The sequence below is a fragment of the Diadema setosum genome, chromosome 14 (assembly GCF_964275005.1).
Source record: "Diadema setosum chromosome 14, eeDiaSeto1, whole genome shotgun sequence".
Lineage (NCBI taxonomy): Eukaryota > Metazoa > Echinodermata > Echinoidea > Diadematoida > Diadematidae > Diadema > Diadema setosum.
In genome coordinates, this window is record NC_092698.1 from 31759347 (window position 1) to 31785748 (window position 26402).

Consider the following 26402-nt stretch of genomic DNA (forward strand, 5'->3'; position numbering starts at 1 on the left):
ATGCTGCAGCCTTCATCAGGTGGAGGTGGATGTTCTAGACTGGGAACAAGCAATCTACAGATGTCAGGGCCTATCAACCTTCTCTCAATAAAATCCAGGATCGGGGGGCTACAAGCTTTCGAAAATCTATGACTCGCTTATTGACCATCACATGATCAAGGCAAAGACAGGTCATTCCGCTGATGAAGGCTGTAGCATTGACAGCCGAAAATTCTGGAAGTAATTATCTTGTATTGAGATTAAAAGCTTAACACCAATTCCAGGAACACCAATTCTTTATTTAAATCGTTACTGCCACTTTTGTTGCTACTATCTGTACTACAAGTTGTATCAGAGGTCATATTGTCATCATCATTATCCTTGTCATTACTCTTGGCTCTATAAAGTGATAATCCTTTTGCAAAGACATCAATACTACACTGTTGTGAACCAGAGGGGTAACATTTAATGCTACTTACATGGGTCATTTGACTCTATGATCCATGAACAGTTGAGGTCGTTTGGATAGTTGTCAGGGTAGTTGGAGGACTCGATATATCCATCAACGGTGGCATCCCGTCGGCCTCCGCATACTGATATGGTACATGATCAGAAAAGGAATATGATATTATGTACAACGTATGTCATTTCAACATTGGACGTACACAATAAGCTACAGAGGAAACATGCCATATTATTATGCTGCACTCATGTGATTGGAGTGAAGTATGCAAGTATGGACATTTTTCTTCCTTTTTTTTTTTTTTAAACGGAGTAGAATTGAATTTGGCTGAAAATACTGAATAAACCTTTCCATACAAAATTCTTTCTTTTTTATCACAAAATTAATTGTTTAATGGTAAATGCACAATGCAAAATCATCTTGAAGACATCTAGAGCTAGAAAGTGTTTACTAGAATAAAGAAATCAGTAATTAAACTGTCTGTTAAATTCTGGTCTCCCAGCACTTTAATTGTCCTATACCGTTCTCTTCTCTTCTGTTCTCTTTTCACTTCAAGAATTAAATGATCCAACATAACTACTGTGTACTCTTCAATCGTAATTCACCCCTCCCCTTCATTTACATTTTACGCTTGTGAAGTAATGTGATAAATGTCCACTAGTAAGAGCGCTATACAATTACCAATATTGTATTGTATTGTATAGTATACTTTTATACAACTTTTATACATGTGCAATATGTGTACACTTTATATCAGTGTGTGTTTCTTTTTATTTGCTCTTTTGTTTTGTAAGCATCTATGAAAGACAGAGGTAATGTCATTTCTTTCATTTTTTTTTCACCTTCTAGTGGATTTGCATAGCCACAATCAGGCTTTAAACATGCTTTGCTGAATAAGTAACAACGGAACCAACTGACCGGTCTCATAAGTTGCATGGAAGCCAGAGTATGAAACACTGGAATCTGAAAACATGTGAACAGACATCTGGTTGCCAGAGGAGTAGATAAGAGGGGGATCTGGAAGCCCCGCCCCACACTGGGTAAGAAGGAGCGGGTAAGAGTCATCTGGGCCATCGTATAGCTGTCAAAAAAAATTGATTAAAAAAAGAATGACACATAGACACACACAAAAAAAAACAAACAAACAAACATTCAGTGTATGGTCCCAAAGAGAAAGCATTAGGCTACAAAAGCCGGTGCTGATAAAGCATCATATTTGTAACCTTCCCATACAAAACCAACAATAATGTCTCTAGCATCCTCCAGGGTAAAGGCTTTAAAAAATAGATTCTATCTAAAACAGTTACGAAGTACTACCTTTTACCTGAAAGGGTATGGACACAAAATAAATAGGTTACTGTTCTACTGGATGATTTCAATTTTCATTGTTCATGCTTTCAGGAGCCCCACCTCAACACCCCCAAGGGTGGACCACACGTACCCTTGGAACAACACTGCATTCCCTAAAGATAGTCCTGCTAAATCTGATCTGAACGGATTTTACCATGAAATCTGATGAATTACCTTTATAAAGGAATCTACGCACAAATAATAGTAATAAAATATATAGATATCCAAATAATAGATACAATGTATCACTGGATATACCAATGCAAATGCTAAGCATACCATCCTAGAGCTGAACTTGGTGTTATGTACGTGCACAAGTATGCATGGTTGTCTAAAGCACTGAGTAAGTAAAGAGTACCGAGTATGTGCTGCACTTTTGTTCTTGCCAATATTTGAGGCTGGCAAGTGGGTGGATGAATAAGCAATAAGTTCAATATGGCATGCATTAGGTTATTTATGCCAAGAATTAATCATTTCCATTTTCAATGACAATTGAACTTCGTTAGTAGTAATAACCAATCACTGTCTATATTAACTTTAACCCATTGAGGATGGTTTGATTTTGCTACAACACGCATTTCCCATAGATGCTTGCCCGAGTATACTCGGGACTCGTCCTCAATCTCAATGGGTTAACCCTAACTAGGCCGGGGGGGGGGCCTCCGAGGCCCCCCCCCCCCCCTCGACGTTCCGCGCAATGTATCGCTAACGTGAAAGCTATCGCCGCGACGTTTCGTGACTTTTTTCTGTCGAGTCTCCCGCATCTTTTGACACCAAATTTGCGATGCCCGGGCGCGCGGTCCCGAAGTTTCGCATAAATATGTACATGCATGTCAGACCAAAAATTGCTCAAAAACGTGAATTCGTGTACAATTTCAATGGAAACTGTGCTTACAGTCAAATTTCATAAAAGCATGATTATTTTGGGGTTTTATTGAATAAAATCAACTAATAACATATTTTCTCATTCGGAACAATGTCGCGGACAAGTGTCATCGAAAAAAAAATGGAAAACATAAAGTTGAAAAAACAAAGAAATACATAAGAAATTCAAAAAACAATTAAATACTTAAGAAATTTTTTTGGATGGCTCAATTTTTTTCTCTTATATTTGCTTAGGACACTAAAAAGAATATTTACACAAAAAAATGTGCCCATTTCGGGCTTTATTTAGTGATTTATACCAAATTGTCTGATTTCATGCATCATTATGCATAAATTAGCATAATTTAGCATAAATGACAATTTTTCAAAAATCTAACTTCGTAGTACTTTAGATTACATCATAGGTAATGTGTGTGCCAACTTTCGTCGCGATCGCGCGGTCGACGGCCGAGATCTGGAGCGGGGGCCTGGGAGGCCCCCCCCCCCCCCCCCCCCCCCCCCGGCTCTATGATCTACCTAAATAGCCTGGCCTAGTTAGGGTTAAGAACAGTGAATGATTAATTCAATGACCTCACCTTCACGTAGTCGTATTGACAACTACTGGCACCCTCTAGTTCAAATGACAGGAAAGTGAGGGCAACGCGGTGATTGTCTTCCACAGTAATGGTCCAGAAGCAATCGGTGTTGTGGGGGTATCTGCCAGAGCCATCGTCTGGAGACCGCAGGTCTCCGTGGGGGGTACTATAGTTTCCTCCACACCCTGATCGCAAGAGACAACACATGGAAGTCGGTAAAAGAGCAGCGCTTATTGAAGTAAATGGGTGCTCTCACCTCTATCAATTATTTGGCTTATCATCAGTGAAATGCAGTGTAATATTTCAACTGCTTATTTCAACTGCATGTCAAGCATAATGAAATGGATTACACTTTGTATGTACTGTGGCATAGCAGACAAATAATTACATCAACTTACATTTGAACTGCAATGACCTTCCACAGTCTTTGCTTGAAAGAAACATATTTTTGATATCTTTCTATCCATCAAATCAAAGAGCATTATCAATGGACTTTTAAAGCTGAAGGTACAGCTAGTAAATAACCATCTATATTTATTTGTAGGAAAAGTACAGGGACGTTTGTAATTGGCATTTTTACTCATCCTTTGATGCAATATTTATTCACAGTTTTCCCATTTATATTCCCATCACAACTGGACATTCCTAGGTGAAATTATGGCTTGAATGTGACTTTTTCAGTCAATGTACACTGACCCTTGATCTTGACCTTTGACTGCAATCACTTCATTGAAATACACCTCATTCAATGAGGACAAAGTGGGTAAGACACACTGTCTAAAGGTGCAATCACACATCGCCGGTTTAGATGGCGGTTCATGGCGGTTCAGCAAATCGCCGTGCTCCGCCAAAGACCGTGTTTACACCGTACACAAACCGTGGTCATCCGTCACCCATCCGCCATGAACCCCGAGAACCGCCGGGAACCGCGGGGAACCGCCAGAAAAATTAAACATGTTTAATTTTTCGTGGCGGTCTAGGCGGTTTGAAATGGACCGTGTTCACATCGCCGTTCATCGTGTTAAGAACGGCATCCTCCGTCTTTGCACCGCAAGATCCGTGATAATACCGTGTTAACACCGCCATAATTTTCAAGCGAAAAGAAACAATGAACTTAAAAGAGAATAATGGCTCCGGCGACACTTCGTGGCGGAGCAATAAAAAATGGAGATAAACGCAAAGATGAACCCATAATGCAAGATCGGGCAAATATATTGAATGCTACAGTTTCCTTACTTCTTTAACACTTATACAGTAACAAATAAAGTTTAATGTTCAAAAAGTTGTTAGGTATGTTGAATAGTACATCATTTACATTAAAAGGTAAGTTCAGTCAAAACTTAACAGCTTTTAAGATGGCCAGCAACGTGTTACACACAGAGGACTTATGTAAATATGTTGGGTTCTGCTTTCGTGATTATGTATGCCATTTTTGTAAGACTGCATGTTGATACAGATATGTTGAAACTTAAGAGAGTAGAGGGAAAAGCAATGTTGAAACTTGAAAAAAAAAACACCATTATTATGTTACATGAACCTGTAAGTAAAGAGGAAACTATACACATAATACTATATATGCTTCTTTGATAATGTATAATGTACATAATATGTCTTTTTATTGACTGTTATTAAAGATATTATTATTATATTATCATCATTACCGTTCTTATATAGCGCATAATACCTTTGGCAAGGTCTCTATGCGCTTTAGAGGGGGAACAAAAAGATAAACAGGAAAAGGTAATTTCAGAAACAGTAACATGCTGCATAAATCATCATCTACAATCACTATGTTACTATTTTAACAGTTAAGTATTTAAAAACATTTTTGACTTATTGATGGAACTTGCATGTTCTATCACTTGGGATGCTGTCCACAGTTCTGGGGCGGCATAAACCACGTTTGCCATATTAGTTTGTCGTAATGGATCGAGGGTATCACATAAAGATTCCCCTTACAATTTAGGAACTCTCCTAGGCTCATATTTCACAAGAAGCTGTGAAAGATAAGAAGGAGCAATTTTGTGAAAACATGGATAAACAAGCAACAAGATCTTAAATTCAACACGCGAAATAATTATGTGAAAACTTGATTAAGAAAGAATTAAAAAAAGAGAGATGTTGAAACAAGCAAGTACTTGTACATCACTTGATAAATAAACCTACAAATGATCAGGAAACTTTGGAAACTATTTTGGATTCTGCTTTGATATGTATGTCTTTTTAATGACAGTTAATACGGATATTTTAAAAATTAAAAGAGAAAGAGAAAAGTCACGTTGAAACTTGAAGATAATTGCTTGTTGCATCACTCAAATTGTGTTTATATACCTAATAAAGCAAAACGCTCCTTGTTGAAACCCATTGAGGACAAGTGAAAGGGCTCTGATTGCATCCAACTACATGGGCTTGGTATGGACTCCTCCACCTTCCGGGACGATACGTGTTACTACCGCGTCAATCCGCGTTTGCTCCGTGTTCAAAACGTGTTGAGAACGTAGTCAAAGTGCTTTCCGCCATCATTGGGACACGGTTCACGGCGGTTTGAGAACCGCCATGAACCGCCATCTAAACCGGCGATGTGTGATCGCACCTTAAGGATGCATGCCAGGCAGGGTTTTGAACCCCTGTTCTTCAATATACAGGCCATCCATGACAGTGCACTCAACTGCTCCTCTGTAAAAAGATGATGTGTACACATCTGACAATCAATATTCAATGGCGAAAATGAACACAACATGCTTAGTATTGACAGTTTAAGCCTTACGTCTTCTACGAGTTGACACGGAGTTTGAGCCTGTACAGTTGTAAATCTTACCGCCTGCTCGAGCTTGGTACGTGGCGTGAAATCCCCCAAAGCTGACACTGGCATCTGTGGTGAATTGCACAAACATTTGATTGCCCGTAGATGGAATCGTCACCGGATCTTTTAAGGTGAGGCAGTATTCGCCTAACAGAAATCCATTGGCATCATTGCCGGAATACACCTGTACAAGGTAAAGATTTAAATCACAAAATTGAATCCTCTTGTTCCTTATATTCCTAATGACCACAGACATTATAATATTACACATGCGCTTATTGGTCAGGAAGGCACTACTATAGCATGCTCCCCTTGATACGGATGCAAAAAGTCCTCTTCAAATTCTGAACAAAAAATGTTTCTTGCCGACTTGCAATTTCCACATAGCCAGAGCAGCAGAGGTAAAGGGAAAGGAACCAAACTAATGGAAGGAACCCAGTGGCTGCATATGCAAGGAAAAAAAAAAACAACAAAACAAACAGCTTTATATTGATGGCAAACTCAGAGCAAAACTGATTGTAGCATGTATCCATAATGTCACCTTACCAAGGGGAATGAGAGTCAGTCATCTGACATGAGTATACTTGCCAGGCAACATGATTTCAAGCACCAGTGAACACATTGGGAATTGTAGGAATGGTAAGAAAATGAAAACACGGACAACATTGATTGCATTGGGGTGGTTGTTGTTGGTGTTTTGTTTTGCTCTCTCTCTCTCTACATCTGAGGGATATGTCCTGTCTTCTCTTGTGCATTGCTGAAGGTTTTGAGCCTAATACTATATACAGGGAGAGAAATTTAATAGCGAGGAAAGATGGCCATGAATGTGTACCAGTGTCTGTAGAGAAGACTAGCAAAGGGTGAAGAGTGAATCAGTGTGTGTACAGAGGGGTGGGGGTGGGGGGGGGGGGGGGGAAGGATATTGACCTTTGCTGATGCATGTATCCTAATGTAACGGAGGGACTACTGGAGAGTAGTCTCCTGTTCTCCTCTTGAAATAGTTGAGGACACAATACCAAAATACACTGTAAATAACATAGTCGTGAATCAAAGAAAAGGGGTTGCAATACTGTATAAGCTGTTATTTTTGCAAGGGTTTAATTTTCTCAAATTTCGTGAATCACTGCTGGACCACGAACAGGTGAAAATGTCGTTATTCGCCAGGGTAATAGTTCAGCTACGACATCCTCAGTTTAATTCACAAAAACAATGTTTTGTGAAAATGTCCGTGACCTCCTCATTGGCGAAAATACCTGTACGCGAAAATAACACCTTACACAGTATACATTCTTCACATTTGCATCTTACTCTCAGACTGTCAAATTGACAGCCAGTGGCATGTTCGATTTCGATGTCATCGATGGTCAGGACGACAGAGTAGCCAAGGTCGACGGTGATGACCCACTCACAGACGCGGGAGTGGTCGTACGGTGCAGGGTAGTTGGGGCTAGAGAGAGACCCATTGTTCCCTGTCAATTGCCCCCCACAACCTGTTAACATTTCAAGAAAAGGGAGCATGCTTGTTAATCGCCCTCTTACAACACCTTGGGGAAGTAGTAACAGATAAAGAAAAGTGCATTAACTAAGTACAATTTTGTATGTCATCTGTCAATAGGTCACTACAATGAATAATGTCTGCATTCAGAAATATGCAGGATATAGTTAGTGCTGGTTAGCAATACTTATATTGCAAGAAAGAATGAGCCACAAAATAGAACTTAAGGATATTCCAGTCTTCATGATGAGCAGACCTGCTAAGAAATCGATCGTTAATTAAAACTAGACACATACCACTGCTACACAATATCACACTACACTATAGGGCCTACAAATTGCATCACCTGAATATGTATTGCGAAAAAGAAAAATGTCAGAAGATGTGCAAAGGAAAAATTAAAACATCTTTAATCTTTTACGTCTTTTATGCAGCCCTTTTAGTCTCATTTTCACTTTACAATCACCCTATTTCAGTCAGCCTTGACAAACATCAACATTACTTGGAAAATGTCCTATCTAAACAGTTTGCATGAGGAAGTACTGCAAAGCAAGATATATTACCGTCATTTAAGTTTCGTAAATTGGAGCTGATGGCCTTTTTCGAGGCATGACATTTTCAAGAATTGTCAGTGGCATTCAATGCATATAATGTAGATGAGAACTCGTGCACGCATTGTGAATTTTGCTAATCTTGGTTCTAACCAAATTCACAAAATTAAAATGCACCCAAATGTTTCTCACTTTACAGTGATTCCCCATCTAATTTTCACCATGACGTCAAAAAACATACCCCAAGACATAGCTATTTCAAATTATGGCTAGAAAATGACCTTTGACCTTTTGTCCCTTTCATTTCCTTAATGTCATTACTCGATCTTGCCCGGTGATATTATCACAAGACATTCCCAGCTGAAGTAATGGCAAGAAAATAAGATGCACATGCAGTAAAGAGACCTTCGACCTATCACCACTACTGTATACCAGCAAATAATTGTCTATCAATTTCTACCCTCCCACTAAATATTACATTAGAACAAGACTTTTTTTTTTTTTCATAACATGAGTAATGGTTGGAAATGACATCTTTTTGGCAAACATACAGTGATGTCAAATATTGAACTTTGACCTCTCAACATTATAATTTGTAAAATATTCTCATTTGGTTTCTACCCTTCCTTCCATATCATGATATGACTGCATGATACTACATGGAGTTAAGGCATTTCCAACAAAAATTCAGTGACCTTTCACCCTTGACCTAGAGGTTTTTTGCCTGAAAGCTCATTGGAGCATTTACACCTCATGCACTATAACTGGGCCAGTTACCAAGGAAGTCTATTCATTTATTAATTTTTTTCGTGAATTGTGATAATGAGATCTAGGACAGCTGGACAGAGAAAACAAGGAAAAGTAGAAATTACGCGGTGCGTAATATATGTCCCCGCCGGGAGTAGCATTTTGTAACAAAATGTGCAATATAGGTAAAAAATCAAGGTCAAAGGTCAAAGAAGTCAAAGGTCAAAATTCTGTGTAGAAGTTTTGAAGCCCTCACCTAGTGCCATCACATAAAGCAAATGGAATCGAAATTGGGTTAGAAATGGCGAAGGAGTAGCATTTTGTAGCCAATGTACAATAGGTAAAAAATCAAGGTCAAAGGTCAAAGAAGACAAAGGTCAAAATTCTGAGTAGAAGTTTTGAAGCCCTCACCTAGTGCTATCACATAAAGCAAACGGAGTCGAAATCGGGTTAGAAATGGCGAAGGAGTAGCATTTTGTAGCAAAATGCACAATATAGGTCAAAAATCAAGGTCAAAGGTCAAAGAAGTCAAAGGTCAAAACTCTGTGTAGAAGTTTTGAAGCCCTCAACTAGTGCCATCATATAAAGCAAACGGAATCGAAATCGGGTTAGAAATGGCGAAGGAGTAGCATTTTGTAGCAAAATGTACAATATAGGTCAAAAATCAAGGTCAAAGGTCAAAGAAGACAAAGGTCAAAATTCTGAGTAGAAGTTTTGAAGCCCTCACCTAGTGCTATCACATAAAGCAAACGGAGTCGAAATCGGGTTAGAAATGGCGAAGGAGTAGCATTTTGTAGCAAACTGCCCAATATAGGTCAAAAATCAAGGTCAAAGGTCAAAGAAGTCAAAGGTCAAAACTCTGTGTAAAAGTTTTGAAGCCCTCAACTAGTGCCATCATATAAAGCAAACGGAATCGAAATCGGGTTAGAAATGGCGAAGGAGTAGCATTTTGTAGCAAAATGTACAATATAGGTCAAAGGTCAAGGTCAAAGGTCACAACTGAAATTCTGTGTAGAAGTTTAAAGCTCCCATGTAGTGCTATCATATAAAGCAAACAGAATCAAAATTGGCTCATAAATGACAGAGAAGTAGCAAATTGAACATTTTGATCACACACGGACGCACACACGGACAGACGCACGGACGGACGCACGGACGCTACGACGGACGCACGCACGCACGCACGCACGCACGGACGCACAGACACAAACACGTACGGAGCCCGTTTCATAGTCCCCTGCTCGAACTCGTTCGGCGGGGACAATAATGGACAACCCCAATTCACAATGCCTCCAGCACCCTTCAAGGGCAGAGGTTAACTACGACACAGAAGGGGAAAGGGGTTCATTACCATCTTTGTTTTTTTTCAGTAACAATTAGTAACCATTAAGAACGACTGAGATGGATTACAGACGTTGCCATAGTTACCATTAATGACATAGTAACCCTGGAAACCGGCAGTTGCCACAGAAAAGTCAGAATGGAACTCGAGCCTCATGTACTCCTGACTGCTGGCATAAGTGACTCCATCAATGAGTGTGTCACTTCCGCAGAGCTTCACAATCTCTGTGTCGTCCGTTGTTTGACCATCAACGAGCTGAGTGAGGATGAAAAAAAAAATGAGATTATTCTCGAGTTCTTAGCACAGTCATTTGATGCAATGAAGTTGTTTCTTGCTCTTTCAGAAAGATAACAGAATCAGGCATTTTCATTCTCAATGAATAAACAGACTACACTACAAGGTGTAGGGTCAGTTCACACATGTTAAATACAGGCTGAATATTACATTAACCATTGATGATTGTCATTATCACAAAAAAAAATGCAGGCTGTACATTGATATTCCTCTAATTATTATCACCATCATTATCATCATCATCATCATCATCATCACCACCATCATCACCATCATCATCATATCATCACCACCATCATCATCACCACCACCACCATCATCATCATCATCACCACCACCACCACCATCATCATCATCACCATCACCACCATCATCATCACCATCACCACCATCACCACCATCATCATTATTCCATGACTGCAAATGTGTGGTTTCCATACAAGAAATGTCAGAGAATCTTGCCTTAATGTATATTCTGTGTCTTTTACTCCTGCAAACTCACCCTGACATAGTCAAAGCTGCAGGTACTGTGGCTCTCTATGTTCAGATCCACAAAGGTAAAGTTAATGGTATTGCCCACTGTTGTCGTTATGACCCATGAGCAGTCCCTGTCGTGTGGGTATGGGTTGGGGTAGTTGGGCGACTCGATGAAACCCTCTGGGGTCGTCAGGACAATGTCATCACAGTCTTGGGGATGAAACACCATGAAATGAAAGAAGTCATGGTATGTAAAAACATCATCCTTTGTAAAATGAAAATATGCTGTATCTACATAATACACATGCATATCTACTGGATTTTATGTCATGCATGTTTACGCTGTTTTTAAAGAGAGGCTATTGACATCGTCAAGCGTTGCATAACTGATGCCATACTCTCTGCGGTCAACTCAAAGTGACCCTGAACCCTGAATATTTCTTTTTGACTATCAGTTTCAACTTTGTCAATGCTCTTGTATCAGCATTCTGTGTGCCATGCCTGAAAAGGCATAGAAATGTATCAAAATCTCTGTCAAATGTTGTACTATTATAATGTGAGTTATCTAAATCTACACATACCAATTTCAGGTGCATTCCACGAATTGGCTGACTTATTACACCCTGGAAAGTGTATGATCCTTGCAGCCATATACAACAGTTAAGTGGTATAACACATAACAGGAATCTTAAGACATAATTATGATAAAGACCCTGGTAATACAAAGCAACACTTATTCAACCTGCCACCGACAGGAAAAAGCTAATTTTGCTTGTTTTTTGTTGTTGTTGTTTTCACCAAAGTTCGGTGCCCTTTGACCTTCAGGGATTTGCGAGAAATTTGATCAGCTCTTCTATTACCTATTGCAGCATACCTGAACTAGATATCACAAAAACTCCCTAAGTTGTTGTTGTTGTTGTTGTTATTGTTTTTTTTTTTGTTTTTTTTTTTTTGCTTTCAACATTGCAATGACAAGATCTATTTAAGGTTAGATGGACAGCACAACACCCAAAACACAGTGCCTTTATCACCCTACAAGGTAGATATATAAAAAAAAAAAGGCAATTAGTCTTGCTCAAGTCTCTCACCTTCCTGATAAGTAGCCAGGAAACCATCTCCACTGACTGAGGAGTCGGTCTGCCACTCAATGCGCATGGAATTGCCTCGAGAGCGCTGGGGGGCAGGCACAGTGGTACCACAGAAGGTCCCTAGGAGGGCGCTGTTGGCTTCCAAACCATCATACACCTAACCACACAAAATAATCAGAAAGCAACGCATTACCATATTTAAATGGTGGGCGAACTGACTGCAAAGAACGGTATATGCATATGCTTACTAATTTATGATTTTTCTTTTTTATTATTATTATTAATACTATTATTATTATTATTATTATTATCATTATTATTATTATTATTATTATTATTATTATTATTATTATTATTATTATTATTATTATTATTATTATTATTATTATTATTATTATTATTATTATTATTATTATTATTATTATTATTATTATTATTACTACTATTACTATTACTATTACTACTACTACTACCTGAAGACAGTTTGTGGGATGCCTGGTAATTTGTTCAATTACAGGGTTGCCAACATTGACACATTAACATCTGGGAGACACCTGTCTGTTACATGCATCTCATGAGCAAACATTATTCCCAAATCAGAGAGTCTTTCAGATTCTGTTGTCAAGGCATGACAAGATTAGTATATTAGATCGAAAACAAGAAAAATCATCCCGAATTGTGGCTTTGAGTACACAAACAGATAAAATCAAGTCAAAATCAACTAACTCATATATCTCATCAAACACATGAACTAGTCTACACTATAAGCACCAGTCTGACATAATCCCTGCTGATGTAAAGTAGTCTTCTTATATCAAGGTGAGACATACTTAAAATCAGACAAGTAACCCAAAGTGACCAATGCAGTACAATTCCACAAACGGAAGCTCGGAGGAACTTTCTGTGATGGTACATCATTTGGATCTCCAATAATCATTCTCAAGTCGGTCTCTGTTTAATTTGGTATTCTTTTATCATAACATCGAGAGGGAAAAAAATATTAGTTATATAAACTGCATCATAATGGTTCATAAAGATTGCACACAACAACAACACAATAATGGGGTGAAAAATAACAACAACAAAAGAAAATATAGATAGATAGATAGATAGATAGATAGATAGATAGATAGATATATAGATTGATTCATATATGTTTTTCTACTACGTACTTCTTGGCATGACACTCACTTTCACATAATCAAAGACACAACTGGAGTGGTCCTCGACATCAAAGGTGTCAAAAGTCAGGACAATCTGTGAGCCTCTGGCCACTGTAATGGTCCATACGCACAGAGCACTGTGCCCATAAGGGTAGGGGTAGTTAGGGGAGGAGAAGCTGCCTTCCGGTGAGGTAAGGACGCCACCACACCCTGTCATAAATGAAAAGACAAAACAAACTGAGCATTCACACGGTCATTGGTTGCATAATTTGACATTCAATAACTTTTGGAAGGAATCTTTACTGTACTTGGAATAAAAAAATAAGTTTAAACAAACTCCCCACTTTCATCAGATCTGCAAGTTCAGTACACAATTTTAAGAAAATGTTGAAAACTTATCTTTTTCTTAGTTGAAATGATTTGATATATTTTCTGTTTTCTGTACATCTTTTGTAAACACTGTGATAGAGTTGAACTATGTGTAGAGTATTTAAAAGCCTGATAATTACAACAAAGTTCAAACCTGTAGCTGTGGAATCATAGATGGCATTGAACCCGGTGTACGTGATGGAACTATCGGTGTGGAAGGTAACTCTCATGGTGTGACTATGGGAGATGAAGGTACTTGGAGAGAGGGAGGAGCCACAGAAGGTGCCAACCAGAGGTGATGTATCATAAGCACCATTCCTGGAATTCAACATCCAAAGCAACAAAGCAAACTTCAGGACATTTTACAATTGGAACATGTCAGAATCTTTCTACCAAAAGATGTTCATTCTCCATGCATCTTTTAAACAAATCACCCCACTTAGCCACCTAACAAAAAACAAACAAACAAACAAACAATGAAATAAAACACATTCACTCTAAACAAAAGAAAGAAATAGACATCCCCAGTTTGCATTCACACTTAATGTGACATTTACATCTGTGTAGAGCTTTAGTCCACCGAATGGTCTTCCAGAAACTTGCACATACTTAAAAGTATCATACTAGAACAAACACATCCCAAAATAATCATGCTATTAGGTAATTGTGAAGATATGCATATCCCCCACTGATGATCATCATGTGTCAGCAAAAGAAAAAAAAGAGAGGAGAAGTTCTGTATACACAACATCAATGAGAAGTGAAACAAGATCCCACCATATTTTCACATAATCAAAGATGCAGTCGGTGCTCGGCTCCAGCTCAAAGTCGGTGAAGTTGAGCTTGATCTGTTGCCCCTCCGTAGCGGAGATGACCCACGTGCAATCTCGACTGTCTGGATAGTTGTTGGGATAGTTTGGACTGCTGAAGGCACCAGTGTTACCTAACAGCGTCCCTCCACACACTAGGACAGGAGCAGAGGAAAAAAAAAGAAAGTGCAATAATCTGACACTTTTCAACTAATATAAGACTATTACAGGAGGTTCCGATCAAGCCTCCAATTGTTACTTGACAAAAGCGATGGAGCATCCAAATCAGTGAGTCATGACAAACAGTAATGGCAAAACCACGACACTTAATGCATCTTAGAAAAAAAAAAAAAAAAACACTACAAGGCTTTTAGAAGCTATTAAAATGTACACCATATATCTGAACAACATAAATAGATAGAGTCACAAAAATAAGGGTGAACATTACAATCAGAAAAACTGGGTTTGCTCCTACTCAAAAGCCAACATTTACAACTTACTTTGCATGTCATATTTTGATAAAGAACTATCTTTTTTTTTTTTACGTGGCAATTCTTTAGTAGACCTGATGGGCTTACAAAACATGCTGAAAATTGCATAGCTATCCATACTTTTTAATCCTGCTACACTTCCCTGTATAATTGCATGCATTTTGTATTGAAAAGTTACTATATAAATATTGGTTATTATTATTATAACTACTACTATTAATGTAAAACCATCACACTCACATGTAGATGCATCAGCAGCAATGTACGACGCGGTAAAGCCATCCAGCGCTATCGACCCGTCCGTAGAGAAGACCACACTCATACGGTTCGTCGTAGAGGTGAGGGCATGAGGTGGAGTAGAGCCACAGTACCTGAGAGACAAGTGAGATGTCAAATAAGTTAAGTAAAAGGAACGTCACAGTGTTAATTCCCTTTGAATCAAAATGGCAAATGCCACTCCCTGCAAACTGTCTCTACTAACTAACTCACGTCCAGCAAGAATCAATGGGACCCTTTGGTCATGAATAGTATACAAAGTGTTTTCACTTGCAAACTGAAAGTGAACTCTACCTGTGAATGGGTATGTTAGTATTCAAATATGTAGACAATTTTACAAACAGAGCCACAGTAGTAGGAGGAATACTTTTATTTTAAGTACAGAGCATAAAAATAACTCACACAGTTCATTAGAGTATTCCACAGTGCCTTTATCATATCACCAATTTCAACATTATTCATGGTTGCAGTAATTTTTTCCACCTCTGAAAAGAATCACAACTTGATTTTTAACGTTCATAAGATTAACTGCATAGGACGTATGATTGACACATTACACTAGAAAGCATTGTTTGGAGCTAGAATCAGAATATGAAGCATGGAACATAAAGTTCCTATGAAAGTACTCTGTATGAATGTATCTCTTAAGGGTATGTTGGTTGAAATATAAGGTTTGTGTATACATATAGAATCTATATCAGTGTGAAATTTCAGAAGTCACCAAGTTGGAATATATGGCACACTTATCCATGATATCCCTCAAGAATGCATTCTAAGTGTAATTTGCCTAGCTCCTTGATTGGAATCAGTCCAAATTCTCACTAAACTTTGCCTTGATGAAAGTTTGACAAGTCTACCAAACTGTGACAGCAAAGATAGCAGTCCCAAATGAAGGCCATGCCATTGTCAGGTAACAGATTTGTATGATTGTGCAATCTCTATTTCTAGACAAGTTTAACCCATTGAGGACGGGCTGATTTTGCTACAACACGCATTTCCCATAGACACTTGCCCAAGTATACTCGGGACTCGTCCTCAACGGGTTAAGGACATCTGCAGATCACAGACATTGATCAACGTCCTAGTTGGCGAAGAGAGAACACTGTAATGGTTCAGCAACTCTCCTCCCGGATAAAGCTCCTACCTGCCAAGGAACGTCACATTTGGTGTGGTGCCATTGTCGTACACCTCCACGTAATCATAGTTACAGTTGCTGTGGTCTTCTAGAGCAAAGGCATCGAACGAGAGCCGGATCACAAGACCTGGGTCCACCACGATGTTGTAGACACAGTGGGCACCGTGCGGGTATGCGTTGCCGTCAGATGGGGAGCTGAATGAACCGGACGTGGCGGTGAATGTTCCGCCACAGCCTGCGTATTGAATTGCCGGACAAAATAAATCGATTCAAAATGTGAGCACGTCAGTGGTAAATTTGAACAATTGATAAGAACAATGGGTGGTACACACATACATGTACCATGCACACTTTGCATAAAATGAAAATAACCTGAAAATTTGCAAACCATATGTCATTTCAAGTCACAAAAAACCATTATGTTGCATATTCTGTATTTATTGTATCTCATTTTATTTCTAACTACTTCGAGCTTACTATACATGTACAGGGAGAAGACTCATGTACTAATATCTGTACGCGAAAATTTCAGCTCGTACAGTATTGTAATGTGATGAATGGAATGAGTAACAAACCATAACTGTGTGTACATCATGATCAAGGCATGGTCCCATGCATAGGCAGGTTCAGAAATATTCTTCTAGCTGCGGGTACCACATCCATTGTATGTGTGAATCTACATAAACTCATAGTGTGAGGCGCCACAAATGTATGAATGGTTCTTGCTACATTCGTACGTCAAATATATATACAAATACATAAAATGTACTTGTACTGGTTTTCACTCTCTTCCAGTTGGCATATCTAAATTTTATTATCTACCATTTTCTCAGATCCTCATCTTTTGTTTTTCCAATTCATATGATCATAAAAGGTTACAAAATAATCTGGCAGAGGTGGGGAACCATGGACATCTCATACCTATGGACGGATCACCCTCATCAAAGAAGGCATAATCTGCGCTGAATCCTAGGTTGGTGACGGAGGCGTCCGTGACAAACTTGAGGTACATGCTGTTGCTGGTGGTCGTTATGGGCGCTGGGATCTGTGCTCCACAGAGGGTGGCAATGAGGTTGGCGCTAGACGAAGCTCCATCACGAACCTGTTACCATGACAACGGCACAATACATAAAAGATCACTGCACTGCAGATGTCAAGGGGGAATAGATCGTTCAGTCTGTATATGGGAACATCATTATAATGAGCAGTTTGAGACCACTGAAATCTCCTTATTGTATCTGGTATTTTGATGCATCAGGGATAAAAAAACAAAAATATGAAGGGAATGGGACTTGCCAGAATGATCTTGTTATATCAAGTATCTTGCTATATCCAAACTTATACAACAAGGTTCCTCTGTATGCAGGACAGTCGGTATATGTTTGGACAGTAAAAGAACAGTTCTCACCTCCAGATAGTCGTACTGGCATGAGGCATGATCTTCAATGTCGAAAGCACTGAATGTCAGAGTGACAACCTGACCATCCCCGGCAGTGATCACATACTCACACTCCCTACTGTTCGGGTAGGCCTGGGGGTAGTATGGTGACTGGATGCTACCAGGGGCAGTTGTGAAGACTCCTCCACAACCTTAGCATTGTTGGGGGGGGGGGGGGGGGGGGAACAATCAAATAAAACAAAAGCAAACCAGGATTAAGATTTCATAATTTTGATGCAGCACACTTATTGCAAATGGTGAAGCACAGAACACAAACAGATTTCAGCAGATAGGTTGGTTCCGTTCCCAAATCTACAACCAAGGAGCAACAGATAGTTATCACAGATTTCGTTCAACTTTGAACATCACACAGACAAATGTGCATCATAAACCATACACAAATTCCATTTCAATACTCAACCTATTCACAACAAGTGAGCACAGGATTCAAAATTAAAAGCCAAACTTTATGTAAACATTTGTGATCTGACATATTTGATATACATAGGTTATAAACACCATTACACTTAATGTATAGTGAATCTCATACAGAAGATTATTACCGACGTTGTAATAACAATATCACACTATGATAGAAAGCAAATATGCCATGGAAGCACACAAGATACTTCAAAAATATGTCAGAGTACAGACACAGGGAGACGGGGATCATCAACTATGAGCAGTGAACAGAAAAATGTAATAGTTTACGCTGAACTACGACAAGTTCAACCTTATCATAATTCAGTTCATGAACCTCACTCTGAATACATCAGGTATCTTCACATGAAAATGGTAGAGGTGTATCAAATACAACAGGAGGGGATAATGATAATTCATGATGTTCATGCTAAGACAAAGGGGGCAGACACACAGACAGAAGTATTTTTATGGCACCATTACTTGCTGAGGCTTAGTAGAATCAAGACATTTTAACTATAGGGCCAAAGGAAAGAACCTCACTGATTTCATAAGTGGCTCTGAATCCACCGGCGTTGACCGACCCATCGGACATAAACTTGATCCACATAGTGTTGCCAGAAGAGGTGAGAGGGGGCGGGATGCTGTTGGCTTGGCAGTACCGACCAATGAAGGGAGCATTCTCATTGAATCCATCTCGCACCTGTATGGGGGGGGGGGGAGGGAGGGAGGGGGAGAGTTGTTTGCTTTAGATTACTCTCTGGCAATCACTCTACTAATGCTCTATCAACTCCAATCTCCACTAATACAAAATATAAATAGCTCACTTAGATGCATAAAAACGTTCTTTCCAACAATACACATTGTAATGGTATTCAATGAAAGGGGGAGAGTTGTTTGCTTTGGGCGAACTATCGGTCAATCAATATCTACTAATGCTTTACAAACAATTATTGTCAACTTAAACATAATTCAAATATCTCAAGTACCTCCAAAAATTCTCTGTAACAATATATGATATAATTGTATAAAATAAAATTTTTATGGCAAAAGTACAATGACCTTTGACCTTTGAACTTGACCTGTATACCACCACGTACACATTTACCTGTTCATCTCTACCCTTCTTACCAAATACAGTAGCTCATAATTTGCTTGTCCAGGGGTCATTTGCAGTGCTACTATCTCTGTGTTGGTCTGGAGTTGAGCAAACCATTATGTGATGGCACCACCACAGGGTGTAGTAAGCGCTTCAGCCATTTACCTCTACATAATCATAGACGCAGTTGGTTGATTCCTCCATGAGGAGGTCAGTTATGGTCAAGGTGATGACCTCGTTGACGGGAACCTCGATGGTCCAGATGCACTCCTTATTGTGGTCGTAGGCATTCGGGTAATTGGGCGAGATGATGATACCACTGTCATCAGTGAGAGCGCCCCCACATCCTGGATCAACTGCAAGGAGAGGCAAACATGCAAAGCCGTGTCACAAACAATCTCCTGATTACATGGACAATTTTTTACAGCTTTCTCAAGATGGGTGCAGAAAAGTTCATTCAACTTCCATGTAGACATTTTGATGAAATTCTAGAGCAGAAAGATTTTGAGAGCACACTGTACAACTTGTTTAAAATGGAAGAAAAAAAATTCAAAAAATCATAAACCACAAGCTACGTTCCCTCACTGAGTGGTTGCGATCATAGTTGTAGGGATGTTTAGTTTGCTTTTGTGTTGTTTGTTTAATTCCAAGGAGTTGATATTTGGGACTTTTTGTCCATCTGTGACATTGAAACCATGCAGAATTCACCTTCACTTGGCTAAGCGCGAAAAATTAATCACCAAAAAAATCAACACTTTTACAGTACCAAAACACAGACAGCAAAACTCACAGCATGCTGTGACTTTTCAACAGACATTGAGCAAGTGATAATGAATGACATGATCTATGTGGAGTAAAAAATACCCAGTACTACATCTTACCCTGACTGGAGGTGTACGTCAGCTGGAAACCTACGTCCGTCTCCGAAGCGTCGCTGTGGAAACGGAGGAAGGCAGCGTTTCCTGACGTGTCCACTGGAGCTGGCGTGCTGCTGCTGCAAAACGTGCCAAGAACAGGGTCTGCCTCGTTCAAGCCATCAATAACCTGTTCAAGAATGATTTCACGGAAAGGAGAAATTGAGCAGTAGAAGACAGATGGACATATTTCAAGGTGTACCCGTATGCAGCAAATTATGCATAGACAGATGATACACAGTACGAAGAGGGAGGGATAGAGAGAGAACCCAACAAAGTGAGAATACAAAAAAGAGAATTGATATTAAGTTGGGTGATGAGTGAAATAGGCATAACAATTTACTGTCTCCTCACAGTCATAACTTCAAAGAGTCACTATTTCGAACTAAAGATACACATCAAAATCCCACACAGTATGCTAAAGATAGCAAGGATCTTCCTTTCAAAGTTTGCTGACCTGCATTCATCTCTCATGTTTGACTACATGGCAATTCTTCTTCAGCCTTGAGTGTCTGATTGCTATGCTTACATGTTTGAGACAATTTAATGCAAATGCAAATGTGCATGCTCCTCGAAAATGATAATTGAAATAAACTCCTTCTCTTATACAACCCTGTATAGACAAGATTTATAGATCTTCACTGCACTTCCCAAAATGTCCTTTCCAAGGCTTTGTAGGCTTGAAATGAATACGAAATATTCCTTTCTGTAAACTGTAACACTCTCACTGAAGTGAAAAACAGAAAGGAAAGTCAAATGTAAGGCATTTTTTTTTTAATGGAAAAGATAAATATTATACATTTTTTAAAGCATGTCAACAAAACAAATATCCTCATATTGACAATGAATTATTGAAATGACCTGAATTAAATTGAATTGAATTGAATTGAATTGAATTGAATTGAATTGAATTGAATTGAATTGTAGAAAATATTTTGTCATATCCCACCATATCCATGCAAATGTACACCATAATATACAGAGGTAAAAACTCTGTAATGATTCAATTCAAGATTACTCAATAATTTTATTTTCAGACTACATAAAGGAGGGTGTGTGAAAAAAAAATACAAGACTTATAACCACTGTGATAGAAAAACTCACCTTGAGATAGTCATAATCACAAGTAGGGTGGTTTTCCAAATGAAGGTCTCCAAATGCTATTGTGATGTAGCGTCCTGCATCCACGGTGATAGTCCAGACGCAGTCCCTGTTGACAGGGTAGTTGCCAGGGTAACCTGGCGACTGAAGGCTGCCATGATTAGATCCAGTGAGGGCTCCACCACACACTACAGCAATAAAAGTGTACAAAAATACATGTACATAATATTGCTTTAATTACAATACAGAGCTGCATTCACTGCTCAAGCATTGAGAGATCCAAAAGAGCTTTCATGGAGATACTCATGTGTCACATGCAACTACAGTAAATGGACAATTACAATTCCCATATCACAGACATCTTGTTTATCGTCCTGTCAAGACTTGCAGAAACAGTTTAACCCATTGAGGACAGACTTATTTTGCTACAACACGCATTTCCCATAGACACCTGCCCAAGTACACTTGAGACTCATCCTCACGGGATAAAAGAGCCTCCTGCACAATCTGGGAGGCTATGAAAGTGGCTCTGATAATATAATCTGATTGGTATTTGCTTGGAAACAAAAACCTACGGTTGTCCCATATCACGGTCAACACATCTTTTTTGATCACTACAGGACAATCTGAATTCATAACATCATCCACATGGAAACTTTTTTCCTCTCTTTCTCTGACTGTGCAGTGTGCAGTGACTGCACAGAACTGAATTATTCCTCCATGTGTCTAAAACTATCAAGTCACAAAATAATGGTTTGAGAAGTACTGCTAAGCAGCAATGCAAGCTACACCTCAATCATGTGTAGGGTGAAGATGCTTGCATCAGCATGACACTGATTCAGCATAGTGACCTGCCACCAAATAAATCTGCAAGGATATAACGTCTGTCAATGTACCTTTGAGCTCAGACCTGAAACAAAGTTTCTATCTTTTGATCACCACCCTTGTTTTTTGTTGTTGTTGTTATCATTGGTTTTTTTCAAATTTTTTTAATCAACACATTAAGGTGTCACACCATGGTTGAAATCTGTCCATTCGTCCACTTCTCTCGTATGACATAAATATCTGATTGAAATCAACACAAGATTTTTTTTTAAAGTAAACATGTCCATTGTGATTTCTGTATCGCTATAAAAAGACAGAAAGGCAGAAGTTTTATATTTGACAAGAGTTCAAATGTTCCATCTTTTGCATAGGATATCAAATTGAGGTCCCAAGTAGGGGAAAGTTTCAAAAAACGCATGATGCAGAAGTTTTGCATGTGGATAGAAGCTGATAACTGAGATGCTGCGCAATCTAGGCACTAGCTTTCCTCTGGGAGGGATTGAGTTGTTGTAGACTTACCAGGATCCCTGGCGCTCCACACAATTTTGAAACCCCCGCTATTCACAGAGGCATCCGTGAAGAACCAAAAGTACAGTGTGTCATGCGTGGATGTGATGTTGTCAGGCTGGTCCGTACCACAGAATTTCCCGATGTTATTTGCTGAGGCCGAATCCCCATCATGCACCTGCAGGAAGTCGTGGCTGCAGTCGACGCCAGGCTCCACTTCAAACCGCTCAAAGACTGCATGAATCACCTAAAGCGGCAAAGAAAGGGAGGGGGCAAACTGTAAAATGAGGAATGTTGGCATGCATTTTAATTTCACAAATTTCCTGAGAGCCAAGATTTGCAAAATTAGAATGCACAGGAAAGTTCTTGTCTACACTATATGTATTAAATGCCAGTTGCAATTTGTGAAAATTTTTTGTCACAAAAAAGATCGTCAGCTCCAATTCACAGAGACATCTTGCTTTACAATTCATGAAAATTGAACACATCATTTGTAGAGCCCTACGACATCGTCACTTAACTGGAATACTGCATGACATGGAAAGTCTTCATACTCCATGGGTTTCCAAAGGTTACAAGTAGAATGCCTTACACTATCTTCATAGTGTTTAAAAGCTAAATACAAAGTGCAAACTCAGTATATATGTCTCAAACAGCAAGGTAATAATTTTCACGAACACTTCATTGTTCACAGGAACTGTCTTCTCGTCACTCTGTAATTTAAAGTTACAATTTTCTTAGTTCTTTCCTTCGGTGGTACATAGAATATCAAACTTTTGTACAATGCCAGAGACAGTCAAAAAAGGAGCTAGATGGGGAGGGGAATGCCTTCACTACAAAATTGCCTTATCTAGCAAAACAAAAAATCTACCTTTATTGGCATCTAACCTCTATTGTGCACTAGTGCCTGCTGTCACAAAGTATGAAATTCCCTCTTCATATTTGGACTATTCCATGAATATGATTGGTAATTTCTTGCCATCAGCTGTTTTGAAATTTCTCTGAAGGGAATCTCCCCTTCAATGCAATATTGCAGCACTCCTCCAGAATATAATTACACAGTTTTAGGTGGACAATTGCTCTACAATACACTGGTACAAAAACTATGCAGCCATGCTCATCGGTATTCCTTGAGAACACATCTCATTCATTCATCTGACTTTGAACCATCCACGCAGCAGCTCTATGCCCAATAAATTCTCCCTATCGCATATAGCCGATATCAAGCAATATCACCTCGCGATACCAATATCTGATTGATCGCTCTTGGGACGTACACTTCCGGTTTTGTGGTTTATCCACGGCAGGTCCTTTAGCTAGAGATATTTTCCATAATTTTGTTGCTTTTGCATCATCGGTCCAGCATTGGGCCACTTCGCAGAAAAATTCCATTTATCTAATGCTAAGTTACAAATTAGATAATAAATCTATTATTTGACAGATAATAAGACAGAATTTGATACTATCTGTGAATACTAGTACTTCAGCATTCAATACGCATATAAGCGTACATTTGCATATCACGCATTCATAACCGGAAGAGTACATCCCAAGAAAAAAAGGTAAACAAAAAAAATGGAGCGCCACACAAGTTCAGATTCAGAGAGCAATATGCAATAGGGAGAATTGCTTTGCCATAGTATATATGCTTGACCTCTGGGGTTTTACATAATGTCTAAGATAAAGAGTTTTGCAATTCAAAATTCAGGCATGCTGTAACAATTATGGTCTGCAATGCTCCTTTAATGCGCTATGGGCAAAGAACATGTTTACCATGGAAGGATGATAAATGTTACGGCCGACGTGTTACATGTACCTTGTCATCTGTAGTGTCAATGACCCATGCACAGCTAACCCCATGGGGGTACAGCTGGCCTTCGCCCGGAAACTGAATCTCACCAGACACGCCATACTGGTAGCCACCACATGCTGGCATGCATAAATCAATCAAAAAGAAAAGACTATGACATGTGCCATGCAAACTGGCAAACGAGCTAACGACATGCAAATCACACAATTTAAAATTTTGATAAACAAGAAATGCATGCATATTCACATGGCATTGGTCACTATGAATTTATGAAATGTTCAACTATACAAGGCAAAAGGGAAATGATATACGAAACCTTTTTTGTATTTACCATAACAGCATCATTCATTTTTCTTTCAGTCAAACTGAAATGAAAACTACATCATCTGCAAAGCACATTTAAATTGGAAGGAGTCATTCAAATACAACATGGAGAACATCCCAAATTAATCATTTCATGCAGCTATCCAAATACATAGCTGAAACACAAACCAAAACTGCATTACATAGCACAAGCAAAGAAGAGTAATATAGGGTGTGTGAAGTCATAATGTGAGTGGGGGAATGATATTCCTTTCTGTTTTCTTGACAAATCATTACAAAATAATAAATTTCTCCTTTTTATTTAAAAGAAACACTCTGACTACAAACTAGTCAGTAGAGAAGCATTCACTGCATCCTGTAGAACAAAAACCCCATGAAGAGGATAGGCTAACGATGAGCACAACTAACCAACGCTTGTGTCAGTACAGGTGGGCCCGGCCCAGCCACTTTGGCACTGGCAGATGAATCCGTCCACATCATCTATACAGGTTCCTCCATTCTGACAGGGGTTTGTGGAGCAGTCATTGATGTTTACATCACAGTTCGTCGACGTCCAGCCAACCTCACAGATACACCTGTAGCCACTGCCGGTGTACTCACAGCGGCCATGGACGCAGGGGTTGTCATTGCAGGAGACTTGGGACGGCGTACAGCCTCCACTTCCGATGCCGTTACCGGTGTAGCCACTTGGACAGGTGCAGGTGCGGCCATCGGGAACAGCTTTTTTAGTAGAGGATGAAAAACATATAAAATCAAGGCACCGATATATACTGATTGTTCGTTCATATTGCATATTGTCATTATCAAGACCATATTGACATTTAAATTGATGGGAATTTTCCAGGATGAACATAATCACTGCAGATAAAAACGATAGCTCACAATGATTATTTCAAGCGGCTCATGCTAAATTTAGGCTATATATGAAGATTCAAGAAAATGGGAATGGAAAAGTTGTACATTCGCATCTCATAAGAATTGGGTCACACTTTGCTAGATTTTTCTCTTATTGTTTCCCACAACTAAACATACATACAAATGAAAAGTAAAAAGAATGTGCTTTCACAGAATTCTAAAGAACGCTTTCACAGAATTCTAAAGAACACTTTAACTTACCTGAGTTTTCTTGGCAGGTAGCCACGGAATCACAGCCCCCATTGTTTACATTGCAAATACCAACGTACGTACAGGTGACACCATCTCCAACATAGCCTAGAGTGAAAAGCCAACAACAACACAACAGATATGAAGAATTATGAGGCATCCTCACTTACCTGAAAAGTTACTTACAGTTTGAATACCTACCAAGCACTGTAGCCAGCTGGTTTAAGAAGAATGAGTTCATTGATCAGATTGGCACTATGTTCTTTGCTACAAGACGTGGTGCAGAATCAATAGAGCAACTGATTTGTGACTCTCTCACTTCTTCTCTTCTATGTCCTATTTTGGGGACATGGTGCTCAGCTAGACTGACTGGGCTTCTAACTGGGGCCTCTTTCACTACATGGCAGACACACGACCAACCAAGCTACATGTAGCTCATAGCCCTATTTTGAATAGCATTTTGAATCTGTATTTGTATTAAGATTTTTGGTTAACGAGGCAGCTAAGGTCACTAAGTATGCTTCTTAAAGCAAGCAACCACAAGATGGATAGCCTAAGGTCCCCCTCC

General features: G+C 39.2%; 1 protein-coding gene across 1 annotated transcript in view; it reads right to left on the reverse strand.

Annotated features, from left to right (window-relative positions):
* LOC140238286 (cubilin-like) overlaps nt 1-26402 on the reverse strand; it is an 83551-nt gene that overhangs the window by 40983 nt on the left and 16166 nt on the right. The window contains exons 8-30 of the mRNA XM_072318222.1: nt 25847-25942; nt 25139-25450; nt 24413-24525; nt 22609-22843; nt 21268-21452; nt 20131-20293; nt 19415-19605; nt 18694-18853; nt 17701-17882; nt 17214-17394; nt 16302-16527; nt 15122-15252; nt 14359-14545; nt 13736-13899; nt 13241-13422; nt 12050-12206; nt 10987-11171; nt 10277-10445; nt 7364-7545; nt 6071-6239; nt 3253-3437; nt 1361-1523; nt 459-572 (exon numbers count right to left, since the gene is read on the reverse strand). Coding sequence (XP_072174323.1) covers nt 459-572; nt 1361-1523; nt 3253-3437; nt 6071-6239; nt 7364-7545; nt 10277-10445; nt 10987-11171; nt 12050-12206; nt 13241-13422; nt 13736-13899; nt 14359-14545; nt 15122-15252; nt 16302-16527; nt 17214-17394; nt 17701-17882; nt 18694-18853; nt 19415-19605; nt 20131-20293; nt 21268-21452; nt 22609-22843; nt 24413-24525; nt 25139-25450; nt 25847-25942 — 4032 coding nt within the window. The remainder of the gene's footprint in view (nt 1-458; nt 573-1360; nt 1524-3252; nt 3438-6070; nt 6240-7363; nt 7546-10276; nt 10446-10986; nt 11172-12049; nt 12207-13240; nt 13423-13735; nt 13900-14358; nt 14546-15121; nt 15253-16301; nt 16528-17213; nt 17395-17700; nt 17883-18693; nt 18854-19414; nt 19606-20130; nt 20294-21267; nt 21453-22608; nt 22844-24412; nt 24526-25138; nt 25451-25846; nt 25943-26402) is intronic.